The 14,186-nt window shown below is 43.7% G+C and overlaps 1 protein-coding gene across 5 annotated transcripts in view; it reads left to right on the top strand.

Annotated features, from left to right (window-relative positions):
* Window positions 1–14,186, top strand: part of shroom3 (shroom family member 3) — a 245,988-nt gene that overhangs the window by 220,465 nt on the left and 11,337 nt on the right. For 4 of the 5 annotated variants that reach the window (XM_070871030.1, XM_070871029.1, XM_070871032.1 and 1 more), the window contains exons 5-6: window positions 6,868–6,963; window positions 9,735–10,559. In XM_070871030.1, coding sequence (XP_070727131.1) covers window positions 6,868–6,963; window positions 9,735–10,559 — 921 coding nt within the window. The remainder of the gene's footprint in view (window positions 1–6,867; window positions 6,964–9,734; window positions 10,560–14,186) is intronic. The other variant, XM_070871034.1, reaches the window with a different exon arrangement.

The following is a 14,186-nucleotide window of genomic DNA, read 5'->3' as shown; positions in this document are numbered from 1 at the left end:
GTTGTCTTCACTAATCTTTTTCTCTTCGCGTATCTATAGAAGCTTTTGCAGTCAGTTTTTATGTTCCCAGCAAGCTTCCTCTCATACTCTATGTACCCTCTCCTAATTAAACCCTTTGTCCTCCTCTGTTGAATTCTAAATTTCTCCCAGTCCTCAGGTTTGCTGCTTTTTCTGGCCAATTAATATGCCTCTTCCTTGGATTTAACACTTTCCGTAATTTCCCTTGTTAGCCACGGTTGAGCCTCCTTCCCCGTTTTATTTTTACTCCAGACAGGGATGTACAATTGTTGACGTTCATCCATGTGATCTTTAAATGTTTGCCATTGCCCATCCACAGTCAATCCTTTAAATATCATTCGCCAGTCTATTCTAGCCAATTCATGTCTCATACCATCGAAGTTACCTTTCCTTAAGTTCAGGACCTTAGTCTCTGAATTAACTGTGTCACTCTCCATCTTAATAAAGAATTCTACCATATTATGGTCACTCTTCCCCAAGGGGCTTCGCACAACAAGATTGCTAATTAGTCCTTTCTCATTACACATTACCCAGTCTAGGATGGCCAGCCCTCTAGTTGGTTCCTCGACATATTGATCTAGAAAACCACCCTAATACACTCCAGGAAATCCTCCTCCACCGTATTGCTACCAGTTTGGTTAGCCCAATCTATATGTAGATTAAAGTCGCCCATGATAACTGCTGTACCTTTATTGCATACATCCCTAATTTCTTGTTTGATGCTGTCCCCAACCTCACTACTACTGTTTGGTGGTCTGTACACAACTCCTAGCGTTTTCTGCCCTTTGGTGTTCCAACAGCTTCACCTTACAGATTCCACATCATCCAAGCTAATGTCCTTCCTTACTATTGTGTTAATTTCCTCTTTAACAAGCAACGCTACCCCACCTCCTTTTCCTTTCTGTCTGTCCGTCCTGAATGTTGGATACCCCTGGATGTTGAGTTCCCAGCCTTGGTCACCCTGGAGCCATATCTCCGTGATGCCAATTATATCATATTCGTTAATTGCTGCCTGCGCAGTTAATTCGTCCACCTTATTACGAATACTCCTCGCATTGAGGCACAGAGCCTTCAGGCTTGTCTTTTTAACACACTTTGCCCCTTTACAATTTTGCTGTAATGTGGCCCTTTTTGATTTTTGCCTTGGGTTTCTCTGCCCTCCATTTTTACTTTTATTCTTTCTATCTTTTGCTTCTGCCCCCATTCTACTTCCCTCTGTCTCCCTGCATAGGTTCCCATCCCCCTGCCATATTAGTTTAACCCCTCCCCAACAGCACTAGCAAACACTCTCCTTAGGACATTGGTTCTCGTCCTGCCCAGGTGCAGACCATACGATTTATACTGATCCCACCTCCCCCAGAACTGGTTCCAATGTCCCAGGAATTTGAATCCCACCCTTCTGCACCACTCCTCAAGCCACGTATTCATCTGAGCTATCCTGCAATTCCTACTCTGACTAGCACGTGGCACTGGTAGCAATCCTGAGACTTTTGAGGTCCTACTTTTTAATTTAACTCCTAACTCCCTAAATTCAGCTTGTCGGACCTCATCCCGTTTTTTACCTTTATCGTTGGTACCTATATGCACCACGACAACTAGCTGTTCACCCTCCCCCTCCAAAATGTCCTGCAGCTGCTCCGAGACATCCTTGACACTTGCATCAGGCAGGCAACATACCATCCTGGAGTCTCGATTGCGGCCGCAGAAACGTCTATCTATTCCCCTTGCAATAGAATCCCCTACCACAATAGCTCTCCCATTCTTTTTCCTGCCCTCCTGTGCAGCACGGTGCCATGAACTTGGCTGCTGCTGCCCTCCCCTGATGAGTCATCCCCCCCAACAGTACCCAAAACGGTATATCTGTTTTGTAGGGGGATGACCGCAGGTGACCCCTGCACTACCTTCCTACCACTGCTCTTCCTGCTGATCACCCATTCCCTATCTGTCTGTGTAACCTTTACCTGCGTTATGACCAACTCACTAAACGTGCTATTCACGGCATCCTCAGCATCGTGGATGCTCCAGAGTGAATCCATCCGCAGCTCCAGTGCCGCAATGCGGTCTGTCAGGAGTTGCAGCAGGATACACTTCCCGCGCATGTAGTCGTCAGGGACACTGGAAGCGCCTCTGAGTTCCCACATAGCACAGGAGGAGCATGACACGTATCCGAGCTCTCCTGCCATGACTTAATCCTAGATTAACTTAATTTGGGAACAACAATGATAAAGGTTGCCTACTGATAAAGGAAAAGAAAAATATGTCGTATATATGGACTTTAGCAAGGCTTTTGAGCAGGTCCCACATGGTAGACTGGTCATGAAGGTTAAAGCCTATGCGATACAGGGCAAAGTGGCTAGTTGGATCCAAAATTGGCTTGGAGGTAGGAAGCAAAGGGTAATAATTGATGGATGTTTTTGTGACTGGAAGGATGTTTCCAATGGGGTTCCGCAGGGCTCAGTACTGGGTCTATTTCCATTGGTGGAAGGATCTATTGCAAGGGGGCATAGTTTGAAGGTGGTTGGTTGAAGGTTTAGAGGGGATTTGACGGGGGGCTTCTTTACGCAGAGGGTTGTGGGGATCTGGAACTCGCTGCCTGGAAGAGTGGTGGATGCAGAAACCCTCACCACTTTTAAGAGATGGTTGGATGGGCACTTAAAAGTGCAGTACCCTGCGGGGATACAGATCTAGAGCTGGTAATTGGGATTAGACTGGATGACCTTTTGTTGGACAGTGCAGGTATTATGGTAAGTACTGCAGGGAATAGAATACGGCCAGGGTGATGATCTGGATTAGTTTCGATCGCCTGGATGGGTGGAGAGGAATTTTCCCAGATTTTTTTTCTCCCTAAATTGGCCTGGGTTTTTATCTGGTTTTTGCCTCTCCCAGGAGATCACATGGCTCCAGTTGGGGAGGAGTGTAGAATGTCTCAGTGTAAGGGGTGTCGCAGTGGTGTGAGGCGAACTGGTTGGGCTGAGTGCTCTTTGCCTTTCCGTCATTGTTCATAGGTTTTTTTGTAACCTTTAGGGCTGCTGAACAACGGCCGTGCGGCTCTTTGTCGGCTGGCGCGGATACGATGGGCCGAAATGGCCTCCTTCTGCGCTATAAATTTCTATGTTTCTATATTTCTTAGTGTGAAACAATCAACTAAAACCAATATTGAATGGGGCAGTGATTATGTTAAGGGCAGAGAAGGGGAGGAATTTCTCAAGTGTATTCAGGTGAATTTTCTTGTCCAATGAGGAAAGAGGCATTGGAGAATGAAGTGGGTCAAGTGGAGAATGTCACAGTGGGGGAGCATCTCAGGAATAGTGATCATGATATCGTACAGTTTAGATTAGTTATGGAGAAGAAGAAGGAGCAATCTAGAACAAAAATACTTAACTGGGGGAGGGCTAATTTCAAAAAATTGAGGAGGGATCTGGCCCGGGTTAATTGGAGTCAAAGACTGGCAGGCAAAAATGTAATGGAGTAATGGGCAGCCTTTAAAGTGGAGATGGTTCTGGTATACTCTAGGTACATTCCTACAAGGGGGAAACGGAGGGCAACTAAAGCCAGAGATTTCTGGATGTTGAAGGAGTTGGAGAATAGGATGAAGCAGAAAAAGGGTGTTGGACAGCTGTCAGGCTGAATATAAAAAGTACAGAAGAGAAGTGAAAAAGGAAATAAGAAGGGCAAAGAGACAGTACTAGAATAGCATAAAGAGCTATCCAAAGGTCTTCTATAGGCATATTAACAGTAAGAGAGTTGACTGCAATGTGCGCATCTGTTGGGAGGTCCCGTGCAGGCCACTTGCCGGCTTTACAATGGAAAAACCGCGCGTGCACGGAAATTTGAATGGGCCGCGCAGGCCCTTAAAGGGGCAGCATACCCCCCAAAATATTAGAGGGAACATTGGTTATCAGAGGAGCATTGGAATTGATTGGGGACCAAAATGGAGAATTATTGGTGGAGGCAGAAGGCAAAGATGAGGTACTAAGTGAGTACTTTGCATCAGTGTTTACCATGGAAGAGGACTTTACCAAAGCTATGGTAAACGAGTAGGTTCCTGGGATACTGGATGAGGTAAAAATAGATAAAGCGAAAGTACTAGACAGGCTGGCAGTAATTAAAGTGGATAAGTCAACCGGTCCAGAAGGGATGCATCCTAGGTTACTGAGGGAAGTAACGATAGAAATTGCGGAGGTACTGGCCACAATCTTCCAATCCCCCTTAGATACAGAGGTGGTTCCAAAGCCTGGAGGATTGCAAATGTTACACCAAAAAAGGATAGAAGGATAAACCTGGCAATTACAGGCCAGTCAGTTTAACATCAGTGGTGGGAAAGCTTTTAGAAACAATAATCCGGATGAAAATTAACAGCCATATAGACAAGCATGGACTGATAAAGGAGAGCCAGCACGGATTTGTTAAGGGCAAATTGATTATTAAGGGTATCAAGGGATATGGGGAAATTGCAGGGAAGTGGAGTTGAGGTAGAAGATCAGCCATGATCCTATTGAATGGCAGAGTAGGCTCGAGGGGCCGAATGGCCTACTCCTGCTCCTAATTCCTGTGTTCTAAAATCGTGTTTGACTAAGATGATTGAGTTTTTTGGTGAGGTAACAGCGAGGGTAGATGAAGGCAAATACAATTGATGTGTATAAGAATTTTCAAAAGGCGTGTGATTAAAGTACCACATATTAGGCTTGTTGGCAAAATTGAAGTCCATGGGATAAAAGGGGCAGTAGCAACATGGATACAAAATTGGCTAAGGGATAGAAAACAGAAAATTGTGGTGAATGGCTGTTTTTCGGACTGGAGGGAGGTTTTCAGTGGTGTTCCCAAGGTTCAGCACTAGGACCACTGCTATTTTTGATGTACATTAATGACTTGGACTTGGGGGTACAGGGCACAATTTTGAAATTTGCAGATGACACGAAGCTTGGAAGTGTAGTAAACAGTGAGGAAGATAGTAATAGGTTTCAAGAAGACGTAGACAGGCTGGTGGAATGGGCAGACAAATGGCAGATAAAAATCAATGCAGAGAAGTGTGAGGTGATGCATTTTGGTAGGAAGAATGAGGAGAGACCATACACTCTAAATGGTACAATTTAAAAAGGATTGCAAGAACAGAGACCTGGGGGTGCTTGTGCTCAAATCATTGAAGGTGGCAGGACAGGTTAACAAAGCAGTTAATGAAAGCTAGGAAGTTGTGCTAAACCTATATAAAACACTAGTTGAACCCTAGCTGGTGTATTGTGTCCAATTCTGGGCACCACACTTTAGGAAGGACCTGAAGGCTTTGGAGAGGATACAGAAGAAATTTACCAGAATGGTTCGAGGGATGAGGCCTATTCCTGCTCCTATTTCTTATGTTGTTATGTTCTTACATGGACACACTAGAGAAGCTTGGGTTGTTCTCCTTGGAGTAGAGAAGGCTAAGGGGAGATTTGATAGAGGTGTTTAAAATCATGAAGGATTTTAATAAAGGGAAACTGTTTCCAATGACTGAAGGGTCGATAACAAGAGGGTGCAGATTTAAGGTGATTGGCAAAAGAACCAAAGGCGACATGAGGAAAAAAATGTTTATGCAATAAGTGGTTAGGATTTGGAATGCACTGCCTGATAGGGTAGTGGATACAGATTCAATAGTAGCCTTCAAAAGGATGAATACTTGAAGGAGAAAAATTGCCGGGATATGGGGGAAAAGCGGGTAAGTAGGACTAGCTGGATTGCTCTTTGAAAGAGCCGACTTGATGGGCCAAATGACGACCTCCTGTGCTGCACTATTCTATGCTACTATGATTAATGATAAAGTGTTTGACAATTTTTTTGTGTGGGGTGGGGGAAGGGATGGAGGAATTCTTGTGCAACATTTATGTCAAAATGGCATTAAATCTGCTGGCTGTTTTCGGTCCAGTTTCATTGAGATTCCCTTTGTGAAACTGATTTGTTGTGGTGAGCGATTTGTTAATCGCTCAGAAACCATTTCACTCATCCTGGACTTTTTCCAATCAAATGTTGGTAATTGAGCAGCAGATCGCACTGCTTGTAGTAAATCTAGAAAGTGTTGCTGCATTTGTTGTGATATGCTGCGCCGCAATGAATCAGTGTAACCGTGTGTTCTCCCTCATGAAAACCGAGCTATGATTCTAAGGGTGCTGGCATTCCTCTGGTAAGCTGTCCAAACAGCATTTTCCATATGTGAAGGCAGGCAGGCTATTCGGATACAGTGGCATCGCGTAGCATGGTTGTAAAAAATAAGAGAAAGGTTTGCCGCACAAAGCCAGTGCCAATGTTCCCATGAAGCTGCGTGGCCATGCAGCGCTCTGAAGGCCCCGCGCGGCCGGTGAGCTGGCTTTTAAATAGAAAAACTGCACATGCGTAGAACTTTGAAGGCACCCGCAGCCCGTTAAAGGAACCGTGTGGGCCAAAAAGAAATTAGAGGGAACATTGGCCAGTGCTTTTTTAAAATTAGAAATGCTTTTAACTTCTGGTTCTTACTGTCACAATCAGACCCACTACCTTTAATAAGGCCTTCTCATTTGCTCCCAGCAGCCAGGTAATATATGAGTAATTTTAATGAAGCAGGACCAAAGTGATTCGGTCCGCCTCACAGACTGCAAAGCTCTTTTCCATCAGCTTTGCAGGGGATGCATTCCATTTACCTAGAGCTCGATGCAGGGTTCCCGTTTTGATGTCATTTTGATTAAGGAATGTGTTCTACCGAAAAAGTGCTACAGAGGAGAAGCTTTGGGTGCTGTTCCCAGTACCACACAATGTACCTTTCCAGAGGTCACCACAAAGGTGTGAGTGAACAGGGCAAACTGAATTAATCTGGTGCTAAAACTTGTGTTGCTTGGTTCACAGTGCACCATTGGCATCCGGTTCAAGAATACAGCAAGTTTCCAGACCACAGCGCTCTGATTGTAGCCAGCAGCTAGTGAGGGTAGCATCACAAGACTGGTAATGAGAAATAACAACAGACATTAAAAAATTTTTTAAAGTTTTGTAGCCTGTAAAGATTCAAAATTGTGTTTATTTTCCATTTCTTCTTCTTCCAATTTTCTCTCCTTCTCCTTCTCTCCATCATTGTCTTCTGAAGCCATTGACTCCTGGCTGGGGTATAGTTCCATGCATACCATTTGTCATTCAATTCCTCACCTACGTGGCCATTTTTCATGTGGGAGCCCAGGCAGTGAGTATTGACAGGCTGTTACAGACCAATCTGATCCTGTCCCCAACTGTGCACTTTCTAGCAAAGGTCACTGAATAGTAAACAGAAGTGAGAGCTCAGGCTGATTTTCTCTTTGTTGAGCCCAGTTGTAAGGACCAATTACAGCATCTCTTGTATCACCCTGGCTGAAATCAGCTAACTGAATGCAGTCCAGACTCTGGGGCTAATAAAAACAGAAAATGCTGTAATACTCAGTATGTCAGGCAGCACCTGTGGAAAGAGAAACATAAGAACATAAGAAATAGGAGCAGGAGTAGGCCATACGGCCCCTTGAGCCTGCTCCACCATTTAATACGATCATGGCTGATCCGATCATGGACTCAGGTCCACTTCCCTGCCCGTTCCCCATAACCCCTTATTCCCTTATCGGTTAAGAAATTGAACAAATTTAAGAGAGAGATAGACAAGGTCCCAGCTTTCACAGCTCTCTCAGGCAATGAATTCCACAGATTTACAACCCTCTGAGAGAAGAAGTTCCTCATCTCAGTTTTAAATGGGCGGCCCCTTATTCTAAGATTATGCCCCCCTAGATCAGTGGAAACATCCTCTCTGCATCCACCTTGTCAAGCTTCCTCATAATCTTATACGTTTCGATAAGATCACCTCTCATTCTTCTGAATTCCAGTGAGTAGAGGCCCAACCTCCTCAACCTTTCCTCATAAGTCAACCCCCTCATCCTCGGAATCAATCTAGTGAACCTTCTCGGAACTGCCTCCAAAGCAAGTATATCCTTTCTTAAATATGGAACCCAAAACTGCATGCAGTATTCCAGGTGTGGCCTCACCAATAACCTGTATAACTGTCGCAAGACTTCCCTGCTTTTATACTCCATCCCCTTTGCAATAAAGGCCAAGATTCCACAGAGTTAAAGTTTCAGGTTAATGACCTTTCAGTGAGAAGGACTGTTTATAAAAAAAACTCACAAGGACATAAACAAAAGTGCGCAGACTGCAAATACAGTTTAATGTGGATAAGATTGAGGTAATAGATTTTTGGGACGAAAAGTGAGTAATGGAAGTATACACAAAATAGAACGGTCCTGAAGGGTGTGGCGGAACATAAAGACTTAAGGGTGCAAATACATCATTTCTTGAAAGTGAGGGTACAGATAGATAAAGCCATAAAGAGGGCCAATGTTATTCTGTATTTTAAAATTGAGGTCTGGCGTGCATGAGCAAAGAGGTTGCAATAATTCTATATTATGTGCAGTGTTGGACGACTCATTATAGAAAGGACATTAAAGTTATAGAGAGCGTACAGCATAGATTCACCAAGATGATGCCAGGGATGAGAAACTACTGTTATGATAAGACACTTGAGACTATTTCCACTGGAGCAGAGGTTAAGAGGAGATTTAAAATTATGAAGAATTTTGTTTTGGTGAAGAGGGAAAGACTTTGGTGTCAGCAGTAGCTCAGTTGGTAGCACCCTTGCCTCTAAGTCAGATGGTTGTGGGTTCAAGTCCCAGTCCGGAGACTTGAGCACAAAAATCTAGGCTGACACTCCAGTGCAGGACTGACAGAGTGCTGCACTGTCGTAGGTGCTGTCTTTCAGACGAGACGTTAAACCAAGGCCCCATCTGCACCCTTGGGTGGATGTAAAAGATCCTATGGCACTATTTCGAAGAAGAGCAGGGGAGTTATCCCCAGTCTCCCGGCCAATATTTATCCCTCAATCAACATCACTAAAACGGATTATCTGGTATTATCATATTACGGTTTGTGGGATCTTGCTGTGCACAAATAGCTTCTGCATTTGCTACATTACAACAGTGACTACACTTTAAAACGTACTTCATTGGTTGTAAAGCGCTTTTGGGACGTCTTGTGGTCGTGAAAGGCACGATATAAATGCAAGCCTTTCTTTCTGATTGGGGAGTCAGTGAGTCGATCATTAATTTTAAATTATCATTAAGAGAGTGAGGAGAGAGTTTAGGAGAAATTTCTTTATGCAGAGGGTTGTTGAAGCATGGAATGCTTTGCCGCAAAGAATAATTGAGGTAGAAAGGGCAGAGTAGATAAATATTTGAAGCCGAGGAAGATACAGGGTCCCGGATGTAGAGCAGGGCAAGAGATCAGTTTTTGATTCCTCTAGCAAAGAGCCAACACAGATGTGATGGATCAAATGGCTTCCTCCTGTTCTGTAAAGTTCTATAGTGCTATGGTCTAGTCCATGTTAATCTCAGCCAGAGTGGCAACAGGCACATTCTAATTGGCGTCTTGGTGTGTACAGTATCGGGTTTGGCTGTGATGCCCGCCATGGTGGAATAGCCTGCTAGCACTCACAGTCTGGTCTCGCACATGAAGAATGCTGTTTGATCAAGGTAGCAAAGGGCTACAAGAGCTTGTGGTATTGTACCCTGGCACAGGGTCAAGGAGAGGAGGAAACTGGAATGGAAGGGGCGGGGTGGGTGGAAGAAACAAATGACTTACACAAATTGCAATAAAATCTGGTCTTGCAGAATCAGTGAAACTTAACTAAATTACTTTTGCATTTAAAGGTCTTTTCACAATGAAGGAAAAGACTGCAGAAACAAGCCTACAGGAACACATCTTCCAACCAGTTATGTGAATGAGCCGAATCCCCTTGCAGTGAACAAATTCTCAATTCGAAATGAGAAACACAAACCACTTGAAGGCTACAGGCCCAACAGCACTTCCAGCATTGGTCAGCTGACCAGCATTGGCGAACACAACTATCGCTGTAACTCTGAGAACCCAGCACATGGCAAACCAACTTCAGAGCAATTTGGCAAATCCATTCCAAGTGCTCAAGAAAATAAGAACAGCAAACTTACATCAGCAGGACCAGAGTCATTTGTAAACTACATTCCAGAAGAAATTGGCGCTGAAGCAGCATTGAAAAAGAAGGCAATACCACCACAGAGGCCTCCAGCTCCTAAACTGAAATGGGTCAATTCAATTAACGATGACTCAGCAAAAAGGAGCCCGTTTCCTCACCTTGCTGGGTTAAATCTCAATCAACCCGAAAGGGAACAGAATCATATTGTAGCAAGTAGTATCACTTGGGAGCCTGAGATGTCACCCTCTCGCCCCCCTTCTCCTCAAACCAGCGTGCATTTGTCCGCTTCCCAGTCACAGTCGCACCTCCAGTCATCACCGTCTTTTGCAGAGGAAGATGATGTGTTTATTCAAGATCTGGATCCGCTGGCCCTTATCAGTAGATTCCAGCCACCTCCACAGGATCCCAAAAGTGTTCCCAGGATTAGAGACCATTCGTTTCCATCGCTACCTTCTCCAAGTGGTTTTAAGGATCAAAGAACAGAAGGATTATTTAACAGGAATGACGAGGAAGCTGTAGCCAGGTAACTGTTTGCTAAACTACAATACACTGGGGATAAGATTCACTGGTTTACATCATGCAGATCAATGCCTTTAAAAAAAAAAACTGATCTGGGTCTGAAGTATTTTAATGAAGCACTGTTTCCCTATCAAGTAGCCTCTTAATAACACACAATTTATATTTAACCCTGAAGTATTTTATGTCATGTTGGTTGGAAAGAGCATAACGTGGTCACAGTGCTACAATTATGGGTTGTGGGTATGGAGCTGCCTTTCTATGAGAAAGATGCAAATTGCAGCTGTATTCCTAGCTCTGAACTTTGTCCAATGGTTGGGAAAGGTCTGTGCAGCCAGCAAGAAGGAAATCACATTGCTGCCATGTACAGTGCACTGAGCAAATATGTTTCAGCTGGTACTAGCCACGGTAGCCATATTGCTATTTCATTACAAGTTAAAACAACCTACATTTAGGAACATATACATAAAGAATTAAATAGAAAAATATACACACACAATGCCAAAGAAGTTTGATGAAAGAAATTATCCAGAATTTACGAACGAAAATAAATTTTTGAGTGTAGAAATTAAACTGCGGAGGACTGGAATTCAAAGTCTTTTGGGAATAGACTGCAAGAGGACTTATACAAAAACCGTAGAAATTACTGAGGCCTGTTTTCTCTCTCAGGTTTTCTGCTATTTAACTATTCCATTGCTGTCTGCTTGTTACTACATCCTCCTCCAAACCGGAGGGGAAGCCAGTCAGGAGGGTAGACCTCTCCCACAATCAGGGAAAGCAGTTGAGCTTAAATGGCCAGGAGCACTAATTCTTCGTCTTTCAGTTTAAGCTGATCAGTCATTTGAGCTTCCAAATCACTCTTCAAATGCCCGCATTTTAATTACTTTAAAATCAGTTGACTAAAAAATCTCAAAAACATACGTTCCCATTTAATATCCCAGGTTTACAATGGCTCCAAAATGGTGTGCAATCTTTTTCTAAAAATGGACTTTAGCCTCTTAGGTTTGCTCTTGAGAAGGGTAAGGAGATGCACTGTCATTAAAGAAATTGAGATTTTGAGGGGTGGTGGGAGGAAGGTTGTAGTGATGGAGGAGTTTGCAGAGCTTGGGAGAGGTGAGGTTATGAAGGGATTTAAACACAAGGATGACAATTTTAACTTGAGGATGGGAGCCAACATAGGTCATTAAGGACAGGGATTATGGGCGAGTGGGACTTGGTTAAGGATAGAAAGAAAAAGAAAGTACTTACATTTTATAGCACCTTTACTGCCCTCATGACATCCAAAAGCGCTCTACAGCCAATGATGTACTTTTGAAGTATAGTCACTGTTGTAGAAACAAGGCAATCAATTTGTGCACCGTGAGGTCCCACAAACAGCAATGTGATAAATCATCTGTTTTTGTGATAAAGATTATAGTCCGGACACCATGGAACACCCCCCCGCTCTTCTTCAAAATAGTGCCATAGGATCTTTTATGTCCACCTGAGAGAGCAGATGGGACCTTGATTTAATGTTTCATCTGAAAGATGGCACCGCCGACAGTGCAGCACTAGATTTTATGCTCAAATCTCTGGAGTGGGAACCCACAACCTTTGATTTGGAGGGGAGAGTGCTACTACTGAGCCAAGGCTGAGAACGTATAGGATACAGGCAGCACAGCTTTGGATAAACTGCAATTTACAGAGAGTGGAGGATTGGAAGCCGACCAGGAGAACATTGAGATAATCGGGCCCGGAGGTGACCAGAGCAGATCTACATGAGGGTTTCTGTAACAGATGGGTTAGGTATGGATGAAAGCAGACAATGTTATGGAGCTTGAAATAAGCAATCTTTGTGATAGAGATGATATGGGGTTAGAAGCTCAGCTTAGGTCAAACAGGACGCTGAAGTTGCAGACAGTCTGATTTAATCTGAGACAGTGGCTGGGGAGAGGGTTGGAGTCATTGGTGAGGGAACAGAGTGTACGGTAGGAGCTGAAAACAATTTCAGTCTTCCCACTGTTTAGCTGGAGGAAGTTAGAGCTCATCCAAGACTGGATGTTGGATAAGAAGTCTGATTGTACAGCAGTGGAGCGATAGCGCCGGGTGTCTTCAGTATATCGAAGAAAGAAAATAACTTGCATTTATGCAGTCCCTTTCACATTCTGAGGATGTCCAAAAGTTCTTCACAGCAAATGAATGACTTTTGAAATGTAGTCACTGTTGTTAAGTACAGAAATGTGGCAGCCAATCTACATACAGCAAGGTCCCACAGAAAGTAATTAAATAAATTACCAGTTAATCTATTTTGTGGTGTTGGTTGAGGGATAAATATTGCCCAGGTCACCAGGAGAACTGCCCTGTTCTTCTTTGAAAAGTGCAGTGGGATCGTTTATATCCACCTGAACAGGCAAATTGGAGCCTTGGATTAATGTCTCATCAAAAAGACAGCATCTCCAAATTGCAGCACTTGCTCAAAACTGCATTAAATGAGTGCTCTATACATGTGGAAGATGTTCCCATGTAAATGAAGAGGAAAGTCTCGAGATCGATCCTTGAGTGCTGCCAGGATGAGTGTGTGGAGGTGGGAAGGCAAGCGATTGCTGGAGACAGTCTGGCTACAATTGGATAGGTAAAAGTGGAACCAAGCAAGGGCAGCCAGTGAGGCATTGGAAGATAACAGTGTGATCAACCATGTCGAAGAGTATATAGAGGATGAGGAGAGCTAATACACTCTGGTCACAGTCACAGAGAAGGTCATGACTTTGCTTAGGGCTATTTTAGTGGGAGGGGCAGAAAACTGACCATAGGGATTGAAAAAGGGAGTTGTGGGAGAGATATGCCTGAGCCTGGGAGGTGACAACACGTTCAAGGAAGTGGAGAGAAACGGGAAGTTGAGGATGGGGCGGCTGTTGGCAATGACAGAGGGGCTGAGGACATGCTTTTTTGGAGAGAGAGGAGATCATCGTGATGTTGAGAGAGAGGGGGAACAATAGCTGAGGACAGGGAATCATTTACAATGTTAAGTAGCATGGGGGCTAGGAAGGGAACTTGGTTGCTCAAGAGTTTGTTGGGAATAGGGTGGAGGTAACAGGGACATTTTATTCCTAGTTGCACTACCTGCACTTGTATATCATTAGCTTGTACCTAGTGAAACCGAGTATGCATTTATACACAGTTATACAGAGTCAGACATTTATACCCAGTTATACAGAGTCAGATATTTATACCCAGTTGTACAGAGTCAGACATTTATACCCAGTTATACAGAGTCAGACATTTATACCCAGTTATACAGAGTCAGACATTTATACCCGGTTATACAGAGTCAGATATTTATATCTGGTTATGGTGCTTCATCACTATTTATCCAAGTGGTGAGGTCAGGATCCTGCTGTCATTCACTGTCTATGCTCACCCATGAAGTGCATTATTGTTGTTTGTGCAACCATACCCCAATAAGAGACAGCGCCTTCGAGGAAAGAGAACAAATTGGGAGGTGAAAAAAGAAAATCCACACTTGCGAGCTAATGAAATTTGAGTTCAGAATCTGAGATACAGATTTCCAAGATGTCTTGCCCTAAAAAATAATTTCAGTTCCTTCAGCCAAATGAGCTGAACTCAACATTAGGTCATACATCTTTTGATGGAACTG

The sequence above is a fragment of the Pristiophorus japonicus genome, chromosome 2, assembly GCF_044704955.1.
Source record: "Pristiophorus japonicus isolate sPriJap1 chromosome 2, sPriJap1.hap1, whole genome shotgun sequence".
NCBI classification, from domain to species: Eukaryota; Metazoa; Chordata; class Chondrichthyes; family Pristiophoridae; genus Pristiophorus; species Pristiophorus japonicus.
The sequence above is the reverse complement of the archived record's forward strand: the minus strand, read 5'-3'. Positions and strand labels throughout refer to the sequence as shown.